The sequence below is a fragment of the Lagopus leucura genome, unplaced genomic scaffold (assembly GCF_019238085.1).
Source record: "Lagopus leucura isolate 7727_CA_CO unplaced genomic scaffold, USGS_WTPT01 Super-Scaffold_100036, whole genome shotgun sequence".
NCBI classification, from domain to species: Eukaryota; Metazoa; Chordata; class Aves; order Galliformes; family Phasianidae; genus Lagopus; species Lagopus leucura.
This window is the reverse complement of record NW_024962285.1, coordinates 2,912,762-2,939,782: the sequence shown is the minus strand read 5'-3', so window position 1 is coordinate 2,939,782 and position 27,021 is coordinate 2,912,762. Positions and strand designations below refer to the sequence as shown.

Genomic DNA, 27,021 nt, shown 5'->3' with positions numbered 1-27,021 from the left:
TATCTAACTATGGGATCACAGAATTTATTGAGAGTGAGTGCTGGTGATTTGATACCATTGGTTACCTGGTACTGGAAGTCAAAAAAAGGCACTGTGCAGAGCATGTTGCCCTCACCTTTGGCCAGACACACATAACTAAAATGCAGCATGGCAATATTGCATGGCAGTGCAGCTGGGTAATATTGCATCAGGGCTTTGTGAACCCCATTTCTGTACTGAAGTTTTGATACAAAATTCCACCCTTGTACAGAGGAAGAGAGGAAAATAGGGCAAATTTTTTCGAATTACTCCATTTACAACTGAATGGTAGGTAAGTAGTTTAGTGATCACAGCATGACATGGGAACATATTTACAGAGGGAGAGTATGGAGTATTTGAGGCTTGCTGATTTATGAGTCTTGGTTCAAATCTCCTCTTCATTATTTTTCTGTTGTAATAGAAAGGATACAGATTTTGTGGTTAGTTTTCACTGTACACTTCTCTAAACAGTAATACATACCAGTATATAACAGAACAGACATCTTCATATCCTGTGTGCTTGTATCCTGTATACGTATCCCTGGGCTATCTGTTGATCCTTGCCTGAAGTTTTCTACAGAGCTGTCTCAAACACTGACCCATAAGCCAAGAGGCAGGTCAACCTTCCCTGCACTGCATTTCCTCCACAATCCAGTTTTACCACAGAGTACTTGGAAAGGATTAAGTGTTTTTCCTATCTTGGAAACTGCTCAGGGAGTTCTACAGCATCTGCTCAGCACTACCATCTTTCCTATCTGGAGTCATGCCCAGCATACCATGGGTGTCTACAGCATTTGAGAGTATTGTAAACAAGACCATTAGCACAACCTGACAGCCACAACTGGAGGAAGAGTCCATTTGGTGGTACTTACCTGACCATCGTTCTCAGGAACCAGGGTCGATTGACAATGGAAGGTACAGCCTCATCCATCAGTGGGTGTGTTTTGATGAAGTTCAGAGTATCATCTGGGAACTCACTAGAGGATGAGTATTTTTCTAATGATGTAGAACCAGCACAGCAACCTGGTCTAAATAAAACAAGAATGTAAAGTGAGAACACTTGCTTGATACATGTGTAAATCTCCTTTCTGTAACAACTGTCATGACACCCTCAGTGAAATCTGGAGTGCATTGCAAGCGTTTAAATGAAGGATTGAGAAGTATGTTGGGCTTGTTCTGACCCTCAGGCAAACCCCAGACCCTGCTCTAACTGCCACTCAAAGGTACTTCCAAGATGCACCTAAAAGCACAAACACACTTTTTTAGCAGGAGCTTGAAACACATGGATTTTAGTCTATTCACTCACATGGAGCCTAGCTACTGTTTGTATTTGACTTGATGCTGTTCACTGGCATAGATGTTCTCTGATCTGCATCTTGCCTACCTGACTGTTCTTCCATAAAATAAAATTAGTCTTTAGCATACAGAGCGAAATTGCTTTTATAAAATGGGTGGAAGGATGCTGCCTTCAATATTGTCTGGTAGAAAGAGGTCTTGAAGAACAAAACCCAGCAAACACCCATGTGAGCATCGGTTTTATCCTTTAAGTAGGTCTGGACAAGAGAACTTAAGTGTTAGAGCACATGAAGGACTTCCACTAAGACACTGTTGAGTCATTTTGGACAATTTAAATGCAAATCTAGTTGCTGCATTCCTAAAACCTGCCCTCCTCTTCGAGCCAACTTAACCTTCCTGACTCAACAGGTAAACCTCATAATTCTTTTGCCCATTATTAAGATTTTGTGGATTATTTTCTCCAATTTCATTTGATCTAATTTCCTGGACCTCAGCCTTTGAACCGCTGTGAGATGAAAAGACCAAAGATGGGTCATCCATGTGTAAACATTGCAGAGTTCAATCTTCATCTGATCTAAAGTGGGTAGAGCCATTGACATCAATGGAGTAATGCTATCTTGAACATATCTGCCACTCAGATTTAGATAAATGTTCAAACCTTAGGTAACTAAACGTTATGTGGGTAGGAAGGGACTAACTTCGTCAGTGCCTTTAGTCCTCCACTGTTCTGTGTGCTTGCCAGGTCCAAAATATTCTGATTATTTTGTAACTACATATAGAATTTACAATAGAGGATAAATCAAGGTCATCACTAGGTCCTTGCAAAGGCACTGATTCAATAGGTGAAATTCTCTAGGGAGCAGCATATGCTTTCTGGCACCACAGTGCCTAGACTTTCTCCATATCTAATCTAGAGACTTATTTCTTCCTAAATCCTAATCACATGATTGGATTAACCCTATTTTAATCTCAAGAGTGGCTCAGTTGAGTAAACATAAAATTGAGTAAACCCTCCTCTTCATCTCAGCAAAAAAGGGAAGCAAGGCCCCTGAAATTTTCCAGCATGTCTCTGAGAAATGTTAGGATCAACAAGAGCATTAATGTTTCTGCATCATCTTAAGATATCCAAACAGAAATGACCCTATTTCAGAGTCATCTTTTGCCTCTCTTCTGAATTTCAACATGAATTACAAGTAATGATTATTTTATTTAGCAGACTGATGGCCAAGCACTGTATTAAACATTTCACTCATTCAGTTCACATTATCTCCTACTGACTTAAAAGAAGCAGCACTATCCCATCTTCAGCTGTTAGCATGCCATTGGACTGTTTCACAAACTTTCTCTTTTCCGTTTCCACTGACAAGAAGGAACATTATTCTTTGTCCTTGTCCTTTTTCCTTGCCAGTATTTTATGCAGGACTACCATTTTCAGGTAAATGACCTTAGAATTCTCAAGCCATCTTGCTCTGACAAAGAAAACCATCAAGTCAGTGAGTTATTGAAGCACTGCAAAAAGGGGAAGAAAACCAATGCAGGCAGCTGCCTTTCTAGGATTCAGACTGAAAACAGACACAGAACTGATGAGACTTTTTCAGGCACTTCCAGGTTCTTCCCCTGACTGACAGAATAAGCACAGCACAGGGACAGTATACTTGACAAATCTCGAACATGATGGGCCAAATCTGGACTTATGTAGAAGCCTAGTTGCCACCACAAAGCTTTAGATTTTTTTTAAATTCATGAAAGATATCATAGATGATATAAAACATATAGTAAAGTGGTAGCACTACTCTAAGTTAATTTCATCTATTTATTTACATCGTATTCTCAGAGCAAAATGCCACTGGTGAAAATAGGTTAACGAAAGGCTGTCAATAATAACTAACAAAATGGATGCATGTAGGAAATACAAAGAGAGTATAAAAATAGATCTACATGCAAACAGGAGAGAAGTGAAATTGGAAAAACAGCTCAGAAGGAATGAGATAAAACAAGTCTCCATTCTAATGGAATGCTGCTCCTCCTACTCCTGTCCTCCCAAACCAGATACATTTTCTGTGTCAAGTAAATTGTATGTTAGACCAGAATTAGTGCAGCTTTTCTATGAGATACACTCTTTACTGAACCAGTATGCAACAGGTAACTTGTACCACTATTCAACTGGCTTTTATTCTGACCAAGTGCATTCAAATCTGGCTTGCTTTACATTACACAAATCTGGTTTTAGTGGGAAAATTCTCACTTCTGCACAAATGCAATTTAACCGATATTTCGCTTCCACTGTATGTATCTTCATCCATATCTGTACTTCAAAAGGCTATTCAGATTGTCAAAGACTCTGCACGCAGCAGCAGAACAATATTACTACACATAAGGCATACCTGGGTTTGGGCACTCTTTCATCAGGAACCGGTGTCCATGTGGAGTCTGGAGACTTTTGTTCCTTGAATCTCCCAGTGAATACACTGGCAATGTCAAGCATGTCATAGGCACAGACTGCAGAGCCAGGGATGCTGCAAAGTGATATTTCCCAGAAATTGTTACTCACTCTGCAGCTATGCATAAAATCTTGAGAGAAAAACATGCTGTATAGAAGTCTTCCTGTCACAGGCTACTCAATTCTGAACTCTGTAACCTCTGAGTATTGACAGGAAAAGCCAGCTCCATGGAAAAGACTGAAATGTACCAATCAGCAGACAGCTCCTGCCAGCACAATTTGTTTCAAAGGCTCTATAGAGAGAATTAATTGCAGTAATCTTGAAAAGGGAACAGAATCTGGAAAACTCTGTGTATGAATGGTAATGCACGAGGAGTAGCAGCTACTCTCATTGAAAGCCCATTATTTGGAAATTTAAGTTCTTGTAAGTCACAACATTTTCTCAGTATGAATTCTCACAGTCCCTGTCATGCCTCAAAAGTACCTTGTAGACAGATCAGAAGTTGGAGCTGATCAAACTGGAAGTGCACTGCACTGTGTCATTTGCATTTCCACATTATTACTCCATCCTCTTATAGCCTCATCTCCATCAGGTTTTCCCAGTGGAAAGAAGTTAACTGTGCTCAGCAATTTGCTTAACTCAATCACTCAGTGAGGTGTAAAGAGCTTGTAGAAGCAAACACAATTGTATTTTTAGATGATAAAGTTGTAAATTTGCAAGCAAGTGCATGATAGCATTGTCTAAACATAATTGCAACCTTACCTACTTACTTTCTGAAAAGCTTAGGATTTTCCCATGGTCACTCACTTGGAAGCATGAATTATTCATTTATCCACCTTTCATTTTTTACACATTAACTACTGTATTCATGTCTGATTTCTCTGCTTGATTTTATGAGATAAATAGCATGAACCTAACTGGCTGAAGTCTTTCAATCCTGCTTTTAGCTAGTAGGCTATTACCTACCAAAGAGAAAACGTAGGAACTGTAATACTGTTTCAGAGAATAAAGTTAAACTTATAAGGGCGCAAAAATTGATAAGGAAATGATTGTTTGAATATTGAGAGATTCTGAAATGCTTATTACTGAACGAAACAACAAGTAGGGAGACAATAATAGTACAACTTCGATCTCCACAGGCTGGGTGCTTATATGGAAGGAAACTTACTTCAAACCTTCTCACTAACGTGATACTAAACAGCGATAGTTATAAGGAGAGGCAGCCACTTGTATTTTGATGTAAGGGTCAGCTGGGGGTGTACTTGGCTGCAAACAGGACCACATCCTAAGGCACAGCAACTCCCACTTCAGATAGGTCTTGCATATTGTGAATTTAGCACTAACTCAAAAACAACCCTCCAGGCTTAGTACTTAGATGTGCAGAGAACTGTCCATTTCAACACATTTCAAAGTGATGGAGGGATCACTACTGAGAAGGCTGCAAAATCCTTTTCTATGGGGGATGGCAATTAGCAAGTCCATGGCACCATTAAACATTGTGGATGGAGGACTGTGGGTCACAGCCAAGCAATTTCTTATGCACTAACTACAAGCCATCACCAGCTCCCACCCTGGCTGATATCAGATTGAATTGTGGGATCTTTTCCTGATCACTTTAGGAGGATGTTCTTGTTCCAGAGATGAAAGGCATGTGCTGAAGCTTTTCCTCAGAGAAGGAGGAATGAATGAGAGAGAGGTGTCCATGTCAGAGGTAGGTCTGTTTTTGAGATGCCCCCAAGGCTATGTGCCTTTCTGTCATCTCCAATGCCTGGCAAAAAATGGTGCCCATAAATAGGATCTTGATTTTAGAACCATGTACTCAGATTCTAAAACACAGGATTTAAAGTAAATGATTGTTCATGACACACCACAGGAAATACTAGCGGAGTAGAAAGACATCTCAATTTATAGGTAATCTCAGGATACAGTATATTTGCTGCTGATGATTCTCCATTTGCTTGTTTTTATTAGGACATTTTGCATAAGAAGAGATCATCTCAATTTAAAATTTTATTCCCTGTGACTTAATTTTTCTCTTGAAGTTCCCATTATTTTCATGTCAAGAGAAGTGATTAAAAAATGGAGGGCTAGGCTTACTCTCATTTGAATTCAGCTCTGTGCATGATCTTACTATGGCCAGGCTTTGACAAAAGGTGGCAAGTGTGCAGTAAAACTAGATGAATTTCAGCAATAAAATTCCCCTTTCAGCTCAAGCATTACCCTGTGAATCAGCAATATATCTTTTAATTAGACTATGAATGCTTTTCTAACTTCTCCATGAGACCTTGATAATTAAGATAGTTACTACTATAATAACTTCTGGAGAAACACATATAATGTATAACAGCAATAAATTCTTAACATGTGAACTGAAGCATTTGGAAACCACATGTACAATGAAACACAGGTGCTTGAGGAATTACTCCCCTCCCTGGTACCTCTTTGCTGTGTTACAGCTCTGCTTAAGCAAGATTGGGACCCCTGAGTGTCAATTCTGCAGCATGAAGACATGCTGATGTGGTGAGCAAAAGGAATAGTCTTTTTGTTTAGCAGAGTTCCTCCTTCCCTCTTGCTCTCAAAAAAAACCATCATGGGTGCAGCTCCAGGGAGGTAAAAACTAGTAAGACTGGCTGGCTAAGCGTGAGGAGTTCAAGACATCCCTCTATGAAAATAAATTGTCAGAGAAGGAATTGACACACTTTGAAGCTCTATCCTGCCTCTGCTTCTCCTGTTCTGATCTGGAGAACTTCCTCTGCAGCCTGCAACAAGGCTGAGGCCCGTGGCTTTCCCAGGGGAGGATACAAGAGCCAATAGAGATCCACGAAACACAGAGAAATAGGCTGCAAATGAGACAGACCCAGTCCTCTCTTCGCAAGAAAGGAAAACTGTATTTTCTCTTTGTATTAACATTCTGAGACTTACGCTCTGCAAAACTTCTTGGCAGCTGGTCTGAATTATTCTCACGTAAAGAAAATGTCCAAGGAACACGTCCAGATAGTAAATGTTTGAAAGCTGTTCTAAATTATCAGATATAAAATGTAGTAAGCAATGCCAGGGTATCTTAAAATGAAACACAAACTATTGGTAAGTGCGTGGTACATAATAATTACATTGTATGAGCAATCGCTTCTTGGATCTTTATAGAGTAAGAAGAAACTGCAATGAAAAGCAAAACGTAAAGGAAACAAAAGATTATTGCTCCTGTTACCTGTTATATGGAGTGGAGAAGGTTGCTAAAACAACATCCCGGCCATTGAAATGGATAACATCTGTAACTGCCTGCAGTATGTTGAAGTAGAAGTGTGAATCACCCGGAACTGAGCAGTTCAAACGAGCCTTGAGGAAGGAAGTCCACTGTTTTTCCAGCACTCTCTGAGATCCTCCCATATCATTTTTGCAAACCTGAGCCACCCTCGGGAAAACTACCTGGAAGCAGTATAGCAAGAATATTAGAGAAAATGAAATGTTTAACTCAAACACTGTAGGAATTCTGCATTTGAAACATTTGAAACGACACAGCAAGGTGCTTAATTTAATCCCATGTTTCCATAATCTGTGGCAATAAGAAACTGAGAAAACTCAGCTTTGGAACAGCATGTTATAAATGATAAGGCTGTGGCATTTAATACACAGCCATAAATCCTTCAAGAGATCTGTTCTCAACCCAAATAAAACTCATTTCCATACAGACTGCTTAGCTTTCTATTTCCCCAAACAATAGCACATTTTATATTCACAGTCTCTGCAACCCACACTGCCTGCTCCAACTCTGGTATTTTCAGCACTTAAAAGCTATGCAAATCTTGCTGGGCTTTTATTCCTCCCCTTCACCTTTCTGACCTTGGTCAGTTTTTCTGACTGCTTAGTCAGAAACCTATTGTGAAATTCACAAAAATGCAGTAAATGTTTAATTATTTTTTGAAGAATGGCAGACCACAAAATTTCTCCCCTCGATTACTCAAATTCAGATTTCTTAAAGACAAATACTGCCTTGCTTTAGAAGCCATTTTAAAGCACACTGAAGGTAGCACATTTGCCTTGTGCTTTTTATGACTGGGAAAAGAGATTCCAGCCTAAGTCACCACTGTCAGAAACCACCCTGTTTCCTTTCAAGACAGTGCGATGTTTCACTCCTGCCCACCTTTTGGCTTGAGCAATAGGAAACTTCTCAAAATGATGACCCTGTCATCATGATTTATGGTTTTCATTTCAAGGTCATTCCTAATAGCACCAGTCCAAGAATAGCATATGTTTTTCTCCTCCTGAATGTCACTGAGTCATCTGAGGCAATGTTTTCACCCTTACCTTTCCCATGCTGTTGTACTCCACTGCTATTTCCCGGAAGAAGAAGTAAATATAATTGCCGTAGTCCACTGCCTGGACAAAGTATGGTTCTAGGAAAAAGACAAGACATTCCATGTGCAGCATATAGCATGCAAGCACTATGTGTGCAGAAAGAAGCATTCACATTAAGTGCTGAAAATTTAAACCCCACGTGAGGCAAGCCTGTCTAGTTTGCAGAACTGAGAGGAGCTCCTGCTTGGGATGCAGCACCATTGGGGGCCAGCCTGCAGAAAACTTCTGCAAGGCTGTCAAGTGTTTGCCACTGCACATCTGCACAGCATGGTGGGGAAAGAAAGGAGAAGAGGCAGTGGATAGTGCATGCCTGGGGCTTCAAACACAGCTCTTTATGGCCTGCAGGCTGTACGTGGAGGGAACAAGCCATGTTAGTGTTTCTGCTCATACATGTCTGCAGCAACAAGCAAAGTGGGACTGCTAATGTCAACACCTGGCAAAACATTTCTGCATGCAGAAAAAGCCTTCAAACTATGGCTTTACTCACTGTTAAGATCACTCTAAATGTTAACTATTCATAACGCCTACGTGAAGCTAAACAGCACCATTCTTAACAATGAGGGCATTTAGAGCACACATTGCCTAATTCAATGGCAGCTGCACAGTACCTAGGGAATATAAAAGGAAGGCTTTGTGCAATATTCCTATAATTTTATTTTTCACTGACGAATCTTAATGTTGCAGGACAAGTTCTCCATCCTTCACGAAGCCCAGACTGGTACCTAATATGCTGTCAGGGAAGGGAGTGCTGCAGACACAGTCTGAGTACACCAAGCACACTGAGCCCTGAAAATTCCAGCCTTTGCATCCAACAGCTGTAAATTGATGACTTCAGCTTGGAAAGCTCTTTAGACTATATTCAGGTCTACTACGTTCTCATTTTATGTCAAGTCCGATAGCTTGGGGTGGGGAGAAGAGGAAAAACAGATAAATAGATCAGTATAAGAGATGCTATTTAGCTCCTCTTTCAGGAATCCAGGACTGTCATCAGAGATGCGGCTTTTCCTTGTTTTGTTTGTTTATCTACCTTTCAACCACTTTGAGTCATGTTTCACTGTCCGCAGAGTTGGGCTTTCTCCAAGGCTCCGGTATATGACTGCATCTATTGCTAGGAAGTCAGTCACTGTGGCAGAATACAGCTTTCCCTCTGGGGAGGAAGAAAAGAAGAAACAGGGTGGGGAGTGACAGGAATACTTGACAGGAATAATTACTTTTGCTCAGTAATCAAACGAGAATCTTCTTTAAGAAAACTGACGTGAAAGAATCCAAATAGGTAAATGGGATTGAACGTAAATTTTTAAACAGAGGTGTGTTGTGGGAGAAGAAACCTCATGAAGCAGCTCTTCACCAGCTTAGCTAAGACATACTAATCTGCCCTATCCAATTTATCCGCAAATGTCTCTAGCTCAGTGCTCATAAATTCCGTCTGTGCATGTGAGCAAAATAAATACGGAGAAACCTCAACAGAAATTAGTTTTAACCAGGAGAGAAAAGCAGACAGGTCTTGGGGATTGCCAGCTAACTCGCACTTATTTGAGTTTTTCACTCTGTGAGTACTTCTGGGCCAAAGATCACTAGTTAAAAATTCAGTGGTATGCAGGGAGCTAAGGCAAAGCAGAGATGCGATGAAATGAAGTAGGACTGCCTGTCCATGTTTCTCTTCTAAAATGGTGTCTTAGGTCATTTCAACACGATTTATCAATTTCTCTCTCTTAAACAATGCTGGAGGACTAATGGTAAGAAGGGGACTACAGACTGGAACCCCAAGGACAATCATAAGATGCAAAACTATCTGAAGGTAAATGCACGAGCTTTATCTGCAGTTTAAATTGATACTGATGGTCAGAACTGTTCACAGGTCATGATAACCTGGTACTGTTTCCCCTTACAAGGCAGACCTTGGAACCATGGCAGCTGGTAGGAGAACAAGTGCCAGGGCATGAGGCCAGCAGCTTGAATCTCTGTTGTGTCTACAGAATATCAGAGCAGCACACATCTAAGGTTTCCTGGGGCCTTGATGGTGCTTACTGCATGTGCAGAGAGTCCCTTGTGATAACAAGCTCTTCTCACTGCACCTACAGTCAATGTTTCATTTCAGCTTGGGATTTAAAAATCATGACTGGTTTTTGCTAGCAGGACTTTTCTGCTTGTTCTCACCCTGCAATTCCAATCATCATTTAATAACAGCCTTTTTTTTTTTTTTTTTTTTTTTTTTAGCAGGGCTTGCAAAAAAAAGGAAATAAAGGCAGATACTAAAAACAATTTAAAATAGTATAAAAAGCTGAATTGCTTAGCTGTGGATGTCTGAACTCATGTTAATACAATCACACGTTTATTTTTTTTTGTGACAAGTTGCAGGAGACCATGTGACTAATTACAATTCACACATATCAGCTAAAATAGCTACAAGCTGCAAGAAGAGCCATATTCTTGTAAGCGTTCCCAGCAGACTCAGATGAGCTGGATTTGTGCCCTAAACTGCTCTGAAACAGCGTTCCTCTGCACTCTGAAAAGTTATCACACAGATCAGTATGTATGCTGTATCAAACCAATTTTATGAAGCTAGGAGACTTACAGGGTATATTTGGTAAGAATTTATCGTGACACTACCATTTTCAGACCGAATCATCCTAAGAGCTAGAGAATTTATTTCTATTAAAAATACTATTTTCAAATAATGTGAGGACTTCTACAGCCACAGGATGGGACTCATCTCACCCGGTTCAGCTGCATGTAGAGAAATGTTTGCATTACATTGGTTATAAATGCCTTTTCTGGCCAATGTAGTGAATAAGGCATGCCTGACAGCTGACTCAGACTGCCCCAAAGACAGCAATCTGAGACACTTGGGATGCATCTTGTTTTGAAGGTGTGCCTCTTTCTCTGTGGGTTACAAATCACCTATAATCAAAGGATTTCTAGTTTTATGATCTTCCGACTGCAATTAAGAAACTACACAGTATCACCATCATCATGACCACCATTGCTTTAAAACAAAAGGACCCACTATATACCATAGAGGGAGCAAATAATTTTTTTACAACCAGCTATAAAATCTCTCCTTTGTAAAGCAGACCATGCCAGCTCAAATGCAGTAGCAGCTAATGCAGCAGTTATGCCATGGACATGATCTTTAGTGGCTCCGTATGTTCAAACTCCTACACCTCAACATTTTGGGAGGAATTGCTAAAGTACTTCCAGGTAACCAAGCCCTGCTTGCAGTACACCTACTGAAAAGGACTGTGACATTATCACAGGTGGCTTCTGTATTATCTTTATCATCTAATTTTACAGCCGAATGTAAGAGAAGATCAGAATGGTTTGCACTAATAGAAGTAACTTTAGAGTTGTTAAACAGCATATCCTGTCTCTTCCTCATCAAAGTTCACATAAGCCCTGCCCTTGCCCTTCACAGAAGCAGGATGCAGTCAGAAATGGTGCCTCACTCTCGTCTGGCATTGTATTATTATGACTCCAGGAAATACTGAAATACCGAACCAAGAAACTGAGGCTTCACGCAATGCTGTTTGTGGTAGTGAAGCCAGTCCCAGACAAGGCAAGGCTTCCTGTGCGTGTGAGTTCCTTATGGCCCTTATTTTTAGTCATTATCCACTCCCTGTCTGCTACCTTGGCATTTGGACTCAATGGCAAGCCTGGGCTGCAGGAAGGAAAGCAAAAGAGATTATTTCAGTCATTCTTCTTTACCCGCGAACAATGCAACGTTGGCATGCTTTGCATCGTAGGGGCACCTGGCCATTCCACTGAACTCATCACCCAGGAACTCCAGTGTATCCACCTGAAAAACAAAAGGGAGCTCCTCAGATACAGGAGCAAGACTTCTTACCCAGGACCAGGTTAATGGTAGCTTCATTTCTGGGCAGGGAGCAAAGCCCTTTCTGCAACTGCCCTCCTGGCTATGAACGAAGGACACGACAAAAAACACAGCGTTAAACAAAATCAGGCTGAAAAATGTGCATCCAGTAAGTCAGGCACTCTCTCAGGCCTAATCACTCTCACTTTTTACACACATTTTACAAAAGTCTTCAGTCAATATTTTATCTACACACAAGCTTCCTGTTGAACTGCAGCAGGCTACGTGGTCTGTGGTTCTGGCATGGGTTCAAAATATATCCTCAACAGTGATCCAACAGAAGCGCTTTTATACACAGCAAAAGACTGCAAGCCATAGCAGTCAGAAGAAACAACACTAGGACAATTATGTGTGTGTGCATTTCTCCCCCCAAAGTCCGGAGATTCTTCTGGTCTAGTCACAAAAGCAGTGCCTCTTCATATTCAGAAGGATGCACTCCACGCATCAGTTGAGGCTGTGTTATGGAGAAATCCTCTTACCATCAGGCAAGAATTAATCTGTGCAGAAATTGTAAAATCTAAGGCTTAAGTGTAACTCCTGGGAGACAAATTCACCCCAAGCACTGGTAATTATACAAATACACAGATCAACTTTACAGTAAGTTCAAGAGGGTTTAGCAAGCTTTATGGGAAAGGTACAGCTCTTACCTGCTTAAGATTCTTATACAGCAGTATTTTGGGAATAAACATCTCCCTAGCATAGTCAAGGAACATGATGAGCTCACGCTATGCGAACCACACACAGTACAGATTCACAGAGCATGAAAAATAACCCATCTGGCAGCATCAGCTACTCCCACCAGCTTCTAGGTTGAATGTTACAGCACCTAGGTCCTCTGGTGGATGATCTGTCAGCATTCGTTTTCTGTCATGTGCCTTTTCTGTTCAAATCCATTGTGAAGGGAATTAGTTGTGCTTCCTTGAGGATGGAAAACACTACAGATGATAGGGAGGGGAAATGCAGTTCTGTGCAGCCTTCCCTATACTGAGCCTTGTACCGCAGGCTGGTCTACACTTCCACCTTGTGCGTGGAAGGATAGCCCTGTTCTCTGTTAGGCACAACTTTAGTGATCTCTCTCTGTAACCCAGTAATAGAGGAAAAGCCTGAGGAGGTGTCAAGGTGACTTCCTCTGACTGCCTGGGTACGAGGCAGCTCAGTGACAGGTGAGGAATCCTGAAGGGGCCATGTGTCATGAGGAATGAAACACCTGCAGCAGGGGTCAGGAGAGCCATTTACGCCAACGAAATCTGCATTTGTGTTAAAAATCAGCTTTCTAGCAAAAGCAGCTTGAGGAGGGGCCATGAAACAATAAAATGAAACAATAAAACTGAGTATCACACTGAAGCCCGGAAACCTAGTTGCACATTAGGAGCAAGATGCAAGGAGAGGAAGAAGAAGAGAGACAGAGGTTTCAAGAACATCAGCTACCTGTACCAGATGCGTGATGCAAGCTCATACATGAATAAATCTGGTTCTTCCTCTAGAGACTGAAATAAAAGACTATGCTGAACTTCTCCAATGCACTTCCTAGACTATAGACAATACAGTGGCTAAACAAAGTAAATCAGCACTGCAGAAAAAGCATTCACAGTGAATACCACTACGGAAGCTGTTTTCCTCAGTGTTAATGTCTTTATACTGTTTTTCACTTTGACAGCACTGAAGAGAATAAGAATTCTCTGCTGTGGTTTTGTCAGAAGCAGCACTAGTGAAGCTGAATTTTCTTTTTCCTGAAGGATAAGAAATAACCTGTGGGATATTGCAGTGCCTGAAAAAGCAGAGCCCAGATACCAAGGCCTAACTGAACTAATTTCACAGCTACTCCAAAGACATCTGCTGATGAAGGCTGTATGACATAGGATTGCTGCAAGCCTAAAAAAATGGGAAATATTTGAATAGATGGGCTACGGAGTTGAAAGATGTACTGCTGAACAACACACTTCATGCTGTGCCAGCACTGTCACAATAAATCCAACAGAAGGAAAGGTCACAAATGAAATCTCACTAACAGATCACATACCTTGTAGTTCCTGCAAGAAGGGTTGAATGCATTTGTTCCACAGATAAAAAGAGTATCTTCGTTTCTTTTTAGGAGAACCTTAATGAAATTATGACATTCATCCTGAAGAAAGACAACAAAAGTATTTAAGTTACTCTACTTGGGTGTCTGGTTTTATTTTTTCAGTGTGATCTTTCACTGTCAAGTCTAAAATGAAATTGGCTGGAAGTTACTGTGACATTCTAGGCTTTATTTCAACTGTGTTTTACTGACAATGAGTGAGATGCAATTTATTTCTATTCTGGTGGTTAAAAATGATTACAAAGAACTGAGGATATGATTTCCATGTTGCAGTTCAGATTTTGCTGTTCACTTAGAATTTTGTTTGAACACTGTTGCTTTCCTCAGGAGTGAAAAATCTGATCATCTCACCTGTGCTGCTGTAAAACAGTCTCAGTGTATCTGCATGAAGCAGCTGGAACAAGCAGGGGAAGCTCTATGAAGAATCAGAATCAGCATCTAACTCTGACCTCACGCATGTTAGTAGTGTGTTACACTAAGGGAAGACTAGTGTGAGAAACAGTCCTCCCTCTATACACACTGACATGTCATATAAACTTCTCTGTAAGCCCCTACAGGAGGATGGACCACAGCACTTAGCTCTTGAGATGGTGTTAACCTAAAACACTACACATGGCATGATGTTCAAAACTTCCAGTGCTCTAAGCTTTTTGGGATGTTGCTGTGCCTCCTGTCGTAATGCTTTATCACATTAAAAGTAAACTATTTTTTTGCAAATTAAAGCCTTCACTGGGCTGATGGAAAAAGCAATTACTAGCAAAGAAGTGAATGGCATGATCCATTCCACATCACAGACAGCAGCCTGAGATAGTAGTGAAGCAACTAAACTAAAGTGGCAGATGCAAAAGAAATGAAAATTGCCTACCTTATGTTTTCCCTTCATTCTGCATGTGTCTACATCAGCTTGTCTAGATTTCCACGTCAGTTTCTGCAAGGATCAAGAAAGAAATCAATTAGAGCCCAGAGGTTGTTGCATTTGATTTCAGAAGTAGAAGTCCCCTGGGGGAGACTAGCTGTTGAACATATACTCATTAAAAGCATTCTGCACCCTTTCTCCGTGATTAATTTGCCGTAACAATGAAAGATCAGTGATGTGAACCATTCACTTAATTTTGTGTTGCTATCTATTCATTAAACCAGAAACCTCTCCCTTTTATTTTTCTTCTTTTAAATCCTAAGGCAACTGAATTTTGCAATAGGCTAAAACTTATAAGTACTTTTCCAAAAACACTAGATGCTCTTTTCTTTTAATTTAATACTATTGCACAAATCAAAATAAACATTTATGGACTGTATATCCTGATTGGAATCTAAGTGGAGTATCTATTCCAGGACATTTCACATTAGCAAAGAAATTATAGTGAAGGCAATTTTATCATTTCAAGTTAGCTAGCAGTCTGAGAGAGTGCTCTGTTTATCAAGATACTGCTGATTTCATCTACCAGCATTCTTTCTCTGGAATGCTTTCAGGTAAATTCAAAAAATGCCAACCTCCTTCTTTTCTTTTTTCCAATGAATTCAATAAATGGTTGAATGTGGTAGGTTGATTAACGATAATAAATATTTATTTAAAATGTGGCTTAAGATAGCAGTAACACCTCAGACACTACACTTCTTCTGACAATATTTCCTAGTAGTACACTGAGTCACCCTCCATTCACTAAGGGCCCCAAGCTGAATAAATGAGCATGAATGTAAGAACAGTATTGCTTTTATTTCCGTAACAAGCTTATGACCTCCCTTTTTTGAAAAGCAACAAGACATAAGCTAATCTTCAGCACCTTTCATAGATGTATCAACAAATTCTCCTCTCCTACGGTGGAATCTATGCATTGGCCAAACTGATACGGTCTTCTGCTGGACCAAAGGCTATGTCTGTCACTTATTACACTACGTGAGGAGGAGCTGAAGGGAGATTATTTCTAGAAAATTTATGCTAATTTGCAATGCAGTAATGCAGATAAAGCTCTTCTTAATTTGAATTCATCTTGCCATGGAGATAATGTGGATACGTCTACAAAGTGCTGCTATGGTAAGATCTTATTTACAGATTTATTTACAAATTTCTGTGCAAATATGTTAATAGTGTTTGCTTTTTATGATGAAAGCTTCAGTGTACGTAATTGGAATAGTATAGCCATTATACGTAGGTTGCTCCTAAAGTAATGCCTCCTATTTTTTCCATGGAAACAACAGATACAAAGAGCACAATAAAACTGTTTGATAGAGCAAATTCTCTGCTACGAAACACTTTTTGTCAACACAGTCATCAGCAGTAAGTGATTCACATCAATTAGATGATGAAGACACTCTTCATTTTGCGGCTTGACAGCTGCACGTGGCTATCTAGAACATGGCTTATCTTTCATGTCCCTGTTTGCCATTGCTGAAACACTCCATCCTCCACCTCACTGTGCTGACATCCACTGTTTGGTCTCCATTAATGTTCAGCAAGTGCTGATGAATGCCAACGGGTGCTATTTTTTCTGCATGGAGGAATTCAATTCCACACCCTTGCTCTGCACACAGTTCCATATCAGACGCCATTCTGTTAGAGTTCCCCTCTGCTGCGATTCATCAAATGGCAACAACATGGGATGGAATATAATAATAATGGAATATGGAATATTAAATATAATGGAATATGCACGTGGCAGGGGGGTTGGAGATTCATGATCCTTGAGGTCCCTTCCAACCCTGGCCATTCTGTGATTCTGTGAATATTGGTGGGGAGGTCCAGCCCCTACTCCTACACCACCACCGTCTTTGACACTGTGGGCCAATATGATAAAATAAAAAGCAGTTACTTTTGGACCATTGCCTTCTGTTTCTGGAAGATGATAAAAACTACTTACTTTGCTAAAATAAATTTCTTCTGTATGTGATGTGTCCATATCAACTGTATAAATATGGTCCCTGTAAACAAAAGCAAATGAATGCAGAGTCAAAAGGTATAGTAAAACCATTCATTTTCCATGAGGAGACCTACTTGACAAGATAATCCATAATCCTTTCAAAAAAGGATCACAGGTCTTACCAGGGAACATTACTGACAGCATTACCTGTTTCTCCCAGAAAAGCACTTCCATATATAAACTGTATTTCCTTTCTTTAAGAAAAAAGAAAAAAAAAAAAAGGAAATTTTACAATACTTCAAAGCAAGATTATTTCCCGAAATGGATTATATGAATAATTAAAATTTTGGATGGAAGATGAGCCTTATATAATTTTATAATTTCTGCTCAATGGGACGTAGAACTAATGCCAGAACGCAGACGTTTTTTCTGTATCTGAACTCAGATGCAATCTGTGACAGCCTTTGTCACCATTCCGGGCTAGCACTCACTGTGCAATATTTAGCCATTCAGGGTTAAAAAAAAGGTTAATTTTTTGTTTTTTGTTTTATTTTGTTTTTTTCTAATTTCAGATGTGACAATTTGGCTGACAATATGCTAGCCAAAAGGCTGACAGCCACACAGCTCTTCCCAGGAGTCCTCTCTTCACATACCAATAGCCAAACCGAACTCTAAAATGCTCCTCTCAACAAAATCCACATTTCTTGCTTGCATTTACTTTCCTCAGAGTGTTTTTCTCAGAGCATGCTTCTCCTTATAATTAGCTGCCAATTTCTCTTAGGAAAGAATAAATAGACTCAGTCACTCAGGTAGAGAGATATTTTTAAACATCCTCTCCTGCTAAGCTGAGAACACAGACATTTCTATATGGAGACTAAAAAAAAGCACAACCCACAGCACCATACTAACAGCCACATGAAATTGGGAATGAAGAGAGAAGAATACTGAGCATAACTTTTTTGTTGTTGTTGCTTTTTTGTGAAACAGCATTGACTTTTTTTGAGAATGCAGGAAGCTATGCAGATGGAGAATGGTCTGTGGCACGTGAGAGGTCTACATAGGAGTCTGCAGAGAGCAGCATACAGAATGCTTCCATTTTGGAAATTTCAGCTGTTAAGCCTGGCTTCACTTTTTTGGGTTTTGTGTAAATAGTGCTATCTCTCAAGCAAAGCAAACACAAAACACTGCCATAATAAGAATTAGCAACACTTCCCTCGCATGGAGAAAAGAGGCAGCATGGTTGCAGGGAACCTGCTTTTAAAAACCTCCTGCCTGCTATGACACTTGAAGTTATTTGCTGCATAAGATGCCAAACTGAGGAGCTGTGGGTTTTCTGCTCCTCCAGACTCTGAAAAAACAGAACTGTCATTTTCTTTCAAGATGACTTTAATGCCTCAGTTTATTATTATTATGATTTCACTGACATAGCAGTGGTCAGGGCTGGACTAAAATTACCTATTAGTGTGGTATCAGCTTCACAGACTAGCACACAGCTCCCTTTTAATGTGCATCTCTGATGCTGTTACTCCTACTAGATAAAAGTGGGAACAAAGTCTCTTGAATTGCAAATTAAGTGCTGCTGGATTTCTAAAAACATTCTTCCAGCACAGCTCTTGATTGTAATGATCAGTCTTAGTTTACATGGGCTATGATTTTTTCTTTTGAAACAGGACAATTAAAAATACAGTTGGGGTATTCAAAAAGAGGCTCGAGTTGCTTAGCTCCATGCTCCATAAAACATCTCCCAGGGGGCTTACTTTCTGGTTTAAGAAACAGCTGAAAGGAAAATCATATGCTAAGTTGTGGGATCATCGAAAGGAGGGTCAGTATCAGGCAAATTACCTATTACTTTCTCATGCTGCATTTGAAATAAAGCTGCTGACAATGCCAGCAGAGAAGCAAAGTGCTGTGAGATGGTGGGGAAGGTTCTCCAGCCACAGACAATACAGAATTGTCCTTGCTCTCTTTTTCCCACTGCTGCCCAAATCCTGCTATCTACTAGCTGTGGTATGCGTACAGCTCGTTGCTAATTAAGTTATTCTAACACAAATTGACCTAATCCTAGAGCTTCCGTTTTTCCCACCTCCAGTCAGCAGAACTGAGTTTTGTTGCCATGGCATGGACTTGCAGAGGAAGGGAATTTAAATAATGCCACCGGCTGTGGATGACCCTTGGACACTCAGAAAATGTGTAACAGCAAATGAGGAGGGAGCCCCGATGCTCCACAGGCTCAGTCAACTCTTTCGTACACACACACGAAGCATGACAGATAAAGTGGACAAAAGCGGCCACCACACAAGGCAGTGGGAGGAGGTGGCATGGCAAAAAAAGCTCGTATTTGTGAATGTGTGAGAGATGGCAAGATGTTAGCCTTCCCATGAGAAAAAAAGAAAACAGCTGCTCGCATACAGACTGTACCTCAGGCATCCTAGCTGCAAACCAACATGGTTTCAGGAACTTTGGTTGACTCATGTTAATTTATCTCTGTCTGATAATATGAAGTAAAGCCTTTCCAAAGCGACACAGAATTATACTTCAGAGCAGTCAACACAGAAGTCGCACACCCATATGACAGAAGTGACAAACAGACAGAAATTACTCTCTGTCTCAGTCAGTCAGAAATAAAGTTCCACCCGAGTCTGTCCTCCTGGAGGAGGCTGCCTGCAAAGCAAAGCTATGCTTTCTAAAACAAGCAAATAAACAAGGGGAAAAAAAAAAAAAAGTCCACAACAACAGAAACACCAAAACAAAAACTGTCAATGTGTAGCAGTTTGTTTTGACTGCTTTTCAGATAATGGTACAAATGTAAATTTATAATGACTATATTTTGACGAGTGAAAAAATGGTATGAAAGCAAGACCTGGTATGATATCTAGGGGACTTATGTTAGCTGCAATTATCTTGCTATCAAACTCTTCGAGAAACACCTTTGATTGTGTACATGCTTGCTTCAACCTTTGTATGTATGTAATCTCTAGTTGTATTACTGCCTCTGAAAGAGATCCAATATTGCAGTTGTAAACCCTCATTCACACTATCAAAAGACGATTCATTTTCTGAAGTTTATAACTTCAGATGAAAATTACCTTAGAATTTTAACTTAAATCACACAAGTTTCTCAGCCCAGCAGAGATTTTATTCAGTAGCATGTGGAGAGGGAAAATAACGTACCAAAGGGTGCCTGAGTACCAAAGGAAAAAAATGTAGGATTCTTTTGTGCGTGTTTAAGTACAAAAGAGACTACATCTTCATGATTTTTTGTAGGTCAGAAGGCCCAAGGAGTACAAGAGCATTCTCATTAAGGTAAAACGTGTTATACAAATGCATAGCTACAGAATATGTAAGAGTGCATAAATGTACACCAATACACATATTCTCCTTCCCTGTATTTTCATTTTTTATATAACCTGTGCAACAGTTTCATATACCAAAATGCTTATGTGTGTTTTCTTGCTGTAAAGCTGGTTGCTTGGGCAGTGCAACTCTAATTGCGTCAATCTTTCATTCTGGGAACAAACTGAGTATAGCAGGGCAAAATCCACTAAAGCAGATTTACCACCTTCTGCCGGCGAATGATTTCCTCATTTAAAGGAAAACAAACAAGGAAAGCAAAGTGAAATCAGCCTTGAAAAGGAGGAAATCCTGCCACCACCTTCCAAACACTTTCAGCCCACTCTCTGCCCTTGTGTGCTTGTTATCACACTGGAAGCGGCAGAAACGCCATGCCCTGAGCTGGGGCCTCACAGTGGGGTCAGCACTCCACTGCAAAGTGAACCTGAATCCCTCTTGGAGGAGAGGAACCACGGTTCTGTGTCCTACAGCCAGCAGTGGTATTTGACCTACACACTTTGCCAGGATTGAATGCAAGGAGAAAACCAGGGGTTGATCCTGGTCGCCTCTGGGAGAAGGGAGCAGTGTGACGGCCTGTCCGGGGACACCAGGAAAAAAGCAGTGTTGAAAACAACGGAAAACAAACTGGCAGTAATCAGAAAAAAAGAAAAAAGTGTTCTCTGCTTAAAAACCTCAAACTCTTCAACACTTTGGTTTCAAATCCCTATCTCTTGCTGTTGCTTTGTGGAATAAATGATATGGTAGGGGAAACTGCAAGGAAGCCAGCAGGGCATGGTATTAAGCTACAGCCCCAAAGTCTGGCACATGGAAGTGCCAGTGAAGTTTGTGAGAAGCCTGAGGAAGCTGTATTTAGCCTGTAGGTGAGCAGTTAACAGTGCAGTTTTCAAGCAGCCAAAGAAACGACCATGTAAAAAGAGCACCAGTGACTTGGCTGCTGTACACAGGAATTACTCTCTACCACAGGCCACATCTGATCGCCCAGAAAATGGGAAGGAACTGCTTGATGAACAACAGACAGCTCCTGGACCTTACTCGGGGCTCTGAGGACAGGCTAGTGGTGAGGGGCTGCCTGTTCAGCAGCTGTTCCCTCACCCCCAGCCATCCCACCCACCACCTCTCCCATCTGCAGAAACAGCCTGTCCTTCTGTAGCTCACAGAAGGCTGCACGTTTCTGAGGAGCAGAAGGACCAGAAAAAATGAGAGGAAATAAGGTTCTCCTGGAGGGGCAGCTTTCCCAAACAGGATCTGGGTCCAAGAGCACCTGAGCTGGGCTTCTGACCCTTGCTAATCTTGGCCCTTCCTGAATTCATCCTGTTTCCATCAGGTAGTTCCCACTTGGAGATTGTCAGCCTCCTTTGCTAACAACAGGAGTGGAGAGGAAGTTACTGTTGGGTCTGTGCCAGGCAGGCAGCTGTATAAATCAGTGTAGTGCCACCAAAGCTGGTCGTGCTATGCTGAGCTACACTAGCTAAATGAGTGGCTTGACATGCAATTTATATAAAGAGGTATTTGTATCCGCACAGAGCAGCAGTCCAAAAAAATTCAGTTAACCTTTCTGAGTACATCAATAGAACAGCAGCAAAAATGCGTTTCTTCTCCACCCCCAACTTTTTGTTGCTGCTTTGTGGTACTGAAAATAAGCCTAAACTAGCAACATTAAAGTTTAACGACTCTTATTCAAACATGCATTTGTGCACTAACAGAATCATTCTCTAAAACATATAACTAATTGTGTGCACAAGTGAAATTACAGAATGAAGATGAATTCTCTCCTCCATGGCACCAGTCTTGCAAATTCTCTCTTCCCAGGCTCAAATGGAGGTGGAGCAATGGGAAAGAAGTCCTGAAAGGGATGGCTCAGTTTCTCACAGAACTGAGCCTCAGCTGACTGGCTAACAAGCTGTCCAATACATCTTACTAAGAGCCTGCAAACCTCTGTATGAGTGTGAGAAAATCCTAAGAATAACATGCCCAGCAGAGGAAAACTCAGAATATCCTTCCTCTTCTCCCTCCCGCTCTGTGCAAAGCAAGTGAGGAGTGGTGAAGCAGAGGACTACTGACCTAGCAGCAATGTAGAGGGTTCTGTTCATGACCGTGACCAGCTGGATGTCCAGCCGGTGCCTCTGCGTGGTGTTCCGTCCCGGCTTGTGACCCACAAACACCGGATACTGTCTTGTATCTGTGGGAAGTGAAGAAGAACAAGGTTCCAGAGAAAAAGCAAAGGACAAAACAGAATCACGTGCTAACATGGCAACGGCTGAAATCTGTGGTTTCTCTTCTCCCCCGGCATCACAGCCTAGGGCGGGAAGGTACTCGCACAGAGGGCTAAGGCTGCAAAGGAGAAAGTCATTTTTTAGAAGACAAGAACTGCAAATTTCTTTAGAATGTAAAGCTGCTCTAGAGCTGTTGGCACAGAGGTACACGGCACTTTCTCACAGTTTTTCTTTCACGGCTTGCAGACTTTAAATGCTGGCTCCTGGCTGCCAAAGTGTATCTAACAGGACAAAGCAGTTTTACAGTGGCCCATCAATCATCACAGTGACTGGATTAGTAGTGGTTAAAGCAAAAGACTTGGCTCTGAGTGGTTTGAATTGTCAGCTCAGTGGGTTTCCTACAGGACTGGACTGATATTGTAAAGCAGCTGCGGGGATTTCTGAGAAACTATGGGTAACCACTACTCAAACTTCTTTAAAATTAAAAGTCACTGCATATTATTTTGGCAACCAGTCTGATACTGCAGTTCTTCTGGAAACTGAACAACAGTACTGACTGGAAGCCTTCTATTGATCTTATGCTATCATCATGCCAGCTTCTTCCCCCTCTTTACTAATCAGCACAAGCATTTAGTCTCTCTCTACAATAATAGTGAATATTTTTGACCAAGAGCCACTTTGCAGTTAGGTTGCAAATGAATGCATGATCATGATGTCTAGATGCACCAACTAGGGAGCTATGCAGGTAAATTCAAAGACAAGAGGACAATAAATCTCTGATGAACAACATCATAATACAGAAGTGCCACCTCTGTATATTCACAGAAGCACAGACTGGCTGAGGGACCCTTGAAGGCCATTTGGTCTAATTCCCTGTTCAAACAGAGTTACCAGAGCCGGTTGCCCAGGACCACATCCAGGCAGCTTTTGAACATGTGCAAGAAGAGAGAATCCAGACTGTCTGAGTAGCCTGTGTAGTGCTTAATCCTTACAAAGATCTGACTAGCATCAAGCCATACACGAGCCTTTTCCTCATCAATATGTTTTCCCAGAAAACTGCAGCTATTTGAGGGAGCCTGATTCTTCAGAAACTCAATGAGTGTTTTTCAGTTACTGTCCTCTAAAAGTATTCTCTCTGTCAAGTTTGGTTGAAGCACTGACTTTGGCAGTACAGCTTTGGCAAAGCACTTGAGAACATCATGTGTGAGAAACTCTGTAAATCAGATGCTGAGAACTCTTTGGGAAACATATTAATAGAGTCCAGCCAGGATTTACGTTCAGAAGCCCAATGTTTCTGACCAAGACGTGCAAAATGCCAACTTCTAACTTTCAGGTTCTTCTCTATTCAGTTCTGTTTCCTCTATAGGAAGTCACAGATCTAATAGAAGCTGGGCTTGCACATTCACATGCATTTCAGCACGCTGTGCTGGAGAGAATTTATTCCATGTTTCACACAAACAATCAGCATAACCATTTGGAAGGTAGAAATGTTGCTGCTGAGAGCCCGGTGGTCACCTTAAATCAACTTCAATAGGGTTTTCTATAGAGTAATTCTGCCTTGTTCCAGTACCATGATGTCAAAATCAAATTCCTGGTCCAAAGTAGATTTAAATAGGAGTTATAATTGCTAACTTGTTGTTTCTTAGCACACTTCTACAGGCTCACATGCTAAATGCTTCCTATAAAATATCTCAAATTTTGGGACTTCAGAATACTTTTCTTTGGAGTAATTGCAATTGAGCTGTGGCAAATGTGAAGAATCACTTATGTCAAATCTGACTTGCATGGTAAAATCCATAGAAAGCTCTCCACCTGTTTTGTCAGCACATCTCAATACTGATTTGCAGCTGTCTGTGTGACCCTTAATTTTGGAGAGTTTGCCAACAAGTGTTGGTAAGAAAGAAGAGAGTTTCTGTTACAAAAGATACTTTGTCTTATTAAAAAAAAAAAAGAAAAGAAAAGAAAAGAAAAAAGAGAAATAAAAGAATCTACATTTCTAGCCAAAAAGGCCAAATGCTGAAGTGGAATACAGCAGATTTTGAAGAACTAAGATTGGTTATTTGTACTAGCTAAACCAATTATATTTTTAAAGCTCTTGTTTTAGTATGCTACTAAGATGAGCCACTGGTTATCCAGACCTACAATTTCACAGGGCAGGCAAATAACTATTTGATAACAGAGGGGGAAAAAAGTTTCCCTCGCCTGCTTCTGGATAAAACAAATATGTGGTCTTATGCTACAAAAGGATCTGTTAGAGGAGGAAAAAGGCTATGGCTTTGGAGAATCAAACAGCCCACCATCCGGCTGTTGTAAGTCAAGAAGTTCTTGCTCTTATTATCTGAGAATGTAAATTGGTTGATCTGGGAGGGATGAGGAAAAACGTTATTTATTCGCAGCATAACAAAATACTGTCAATTTGAATTACTTCCAAGCAAATGAAGATCTCTTATACTCACAGTTGCCATGCGAAATACTGATTGGCTCAGAATCTTCTGGGAAACCAGCCCCAGCAAAGTGTAGCAGTGTGAAATATAGCAGCAAGGCTTCTGACCTCATAGTAGTTCAGCTGGGAGACTTCTTCACTTCACACTGTGAAAAATAAACAAAGGCTTTAAGGGATCCAGTTTCAACCAGTGCACAAAGAAATGCAAAAAAGTATCAACAGAAAGAATCATTATGTTTGGAAAAGACATTCAAGATCATCAGGTCCTTCCTCCAACTATGTTTCTCAAATACCTTTAGGGATTGGGATTCCACCCTTTCCGTCAGCAGCCTGTTCCAAAACTTGCTTACTACCTCTCTGAGAAACTCTTCCTAACATCCAGTCTGTACCTCCTCTGGTACAACTTAAGACTGTTTCCGCATGTTCTATCACTGGTCAACTGAGAAAACAGACCAAAAGCCTCTTTTCTCCTTTTGAATAGATGGAGAGAGCAACAAGGACTCTCCTCAGCTTCCATTTCTCCAGACTAAACAGGCCCAATTCTCCTAGCTATTACATATGTCTTGCTTTCTCTTTTCTGCATGCAATTGAGCAACTCACTATCTTTCTTGCAGAGAGGGGCCCCAAACTGAAAACAATATAGAGAGAGCTTTCCCTCTCCTCAAGCCTCTTTCTGTAACTGAGGAGCTGTGATGAGTTACTAAAAAGAAACTGTCCAAGCAGGCCATTTCCCCTCTAGCCCATGCCCCAGTGGGTTCTTGGTTGAATACAGGCTTTAGCATCTGTGTAAGCTGCTCATATGCAACAGAGAAACTTCATGCCCTGCGCTGATCAATAGCCGACGTGAGTTTTACAGCAAATACTGAGACTGTACACTCTTTGGTTTGCGTAATTAGATGATGACATACACAGTAAATAAATAAAAAACACAGTACATTATTCTGGTTAAGAAGAGATTGAGGGTTATGCTTCAGGACTGATTCATATCCTGTGGAGCAGTGAATCAAGTGAAGAAACACAGAAAGAGCTTGATGGAGCATGCAGAACATGTCAGTGGGCTTTGGCAGAAAAATATGTAACCATAAATTTAGATGCCATAAAACCAATACTCCAACTCATGATAAAATAAGGGAGAGCAGAACTGTCTAAAACCAGCATTTTTCCCTTGCGTTCCACCAATGCATTCACTCATTCACGTTTCATGTATAAAAATATCCCTAAATCTTGAGTGTGAAAGGAACCACAGGAGCCTTTAGAAACAGCGAAAGAAAACAGTGCATAATACAGTAAATAGCTCATAATTCCCAGGCAAATTCACACAGGCATTGATCTGCAGGGAAAATCAGGGTAAAAGTGGGGTTTTCTTTTCATCCCTCCCAGAATTTTAAACCTTTGATGCTATCTGCCCAAGATTCCTTTTGAATAAAGGCATTTTTACAGTAGTCTGTCAGTCACTCTACATTTACGGGCAGAAAGTCAGACTTCGTAACCTACACAGCCTTTGAAACTTAATTTGGAAAACAATGTGCTAACTTGCTCTTCTGAAGCATCATTTAATATTAGATAACAATGTCTCTCTATACCAAAAACCAAACCAAACCAAAACACCAAAAAGGGCTTTACACGTCTTCAGTGTTACATTTTCATTTGCAATTTTGCAGGCGTATTTCTCATCTCATATCCAATTCAAAATGTCACAATAATTAATTTCCCTTATTATATATTTGCTTTTAAGTAAATTTTCTGCTCCTCTAACTGCACTGGAATAGAGAATCTGTTGCAGCGCAATACAGTTCATAAGGACAAATGATTTATTGTATTCTGTGACTATTACTCAAACACAAATTGGAAACTTGGCTGATTCTCTATGTCTATTAACAAAATAACTGAGACTGAGTTAAGCTGAGACTAAAGAAAAGAAAAATCTAACGTGAGGCAATGACTGACATGAGCAGAGTGTCAGAGTGATGGCAAAGAATTAAAACAGCAACAGTAAATGCAGCACAATGCAGAAATGTCTATTACACCTTGTGTGAGAATGCGTGATGGGAGATAGCACATTCAAGTCCCAAGAGAAGCCTTCCTATCCAGCACTGG

The 27,021-nt window shown here is 40.7% G+C and overlaps 1 protein-coding gene across 6 annotated transcripts in view; it reads right to left on the bottom strand.

Moving 5' to 3' along the window:
* SEMA6A (semaphorin 6A) overlaps positions 1-27,021 on the bottom strand; it is a 114,321-nt gene that overhangs the window by 38,592 nt on the left and 48,708 nt on the right. For 5 of the 6 annotated variants that reach the window (XM_042882799.1, XM_042882802.1, XM_042882804.1 and 2 more), the window contains exons 2-12: positions 24,938-25,070; positions 22,330-22,447; positions 16,918-16,978; positions 14,928-14,990; positions 14,003-14,104; positions 11,817-11,907; positions 9,139-9,258; positions 8,061-8,149; positions 6,964-7,181; positions 3,699-3,830; positions 891-1,046 (exon numbers count right to left, since the gene is read on the bottom strand). In XM_042882799.1, coding sequence (XP_042738733.1) covers positions 891-1,046; positions 3,699-3,830; positions 6,964-7,181; positions 8,061-8,149; positions 9,139-9,258; positions 11,817-11,907; positions 14,003-14,104; positions 14,928-14,990; positions 16,918-16,978; positions 22,330-22,447; positions 24,938-25,037 — 1,250 coding nt within the window. In that variant the 5' untranslated portion in view covers positions 25,038-25,070. The remainder of the gene's footprint in view (positions 1-890; positions 1,047-3,698; positions 3,831-6,963; positions 7,182-8,060; positions 8,150-9,138; positions 9,259-11,816; positions 11,908-14,002; positions 14,105-14,927; positions 14,991-16,917; positions 16,979-22,329; positions 22,448-24,937; positions 25,071-27,021) is intronic. The other variant, XM_042882803.1, reaches the window with a different exon arrangement.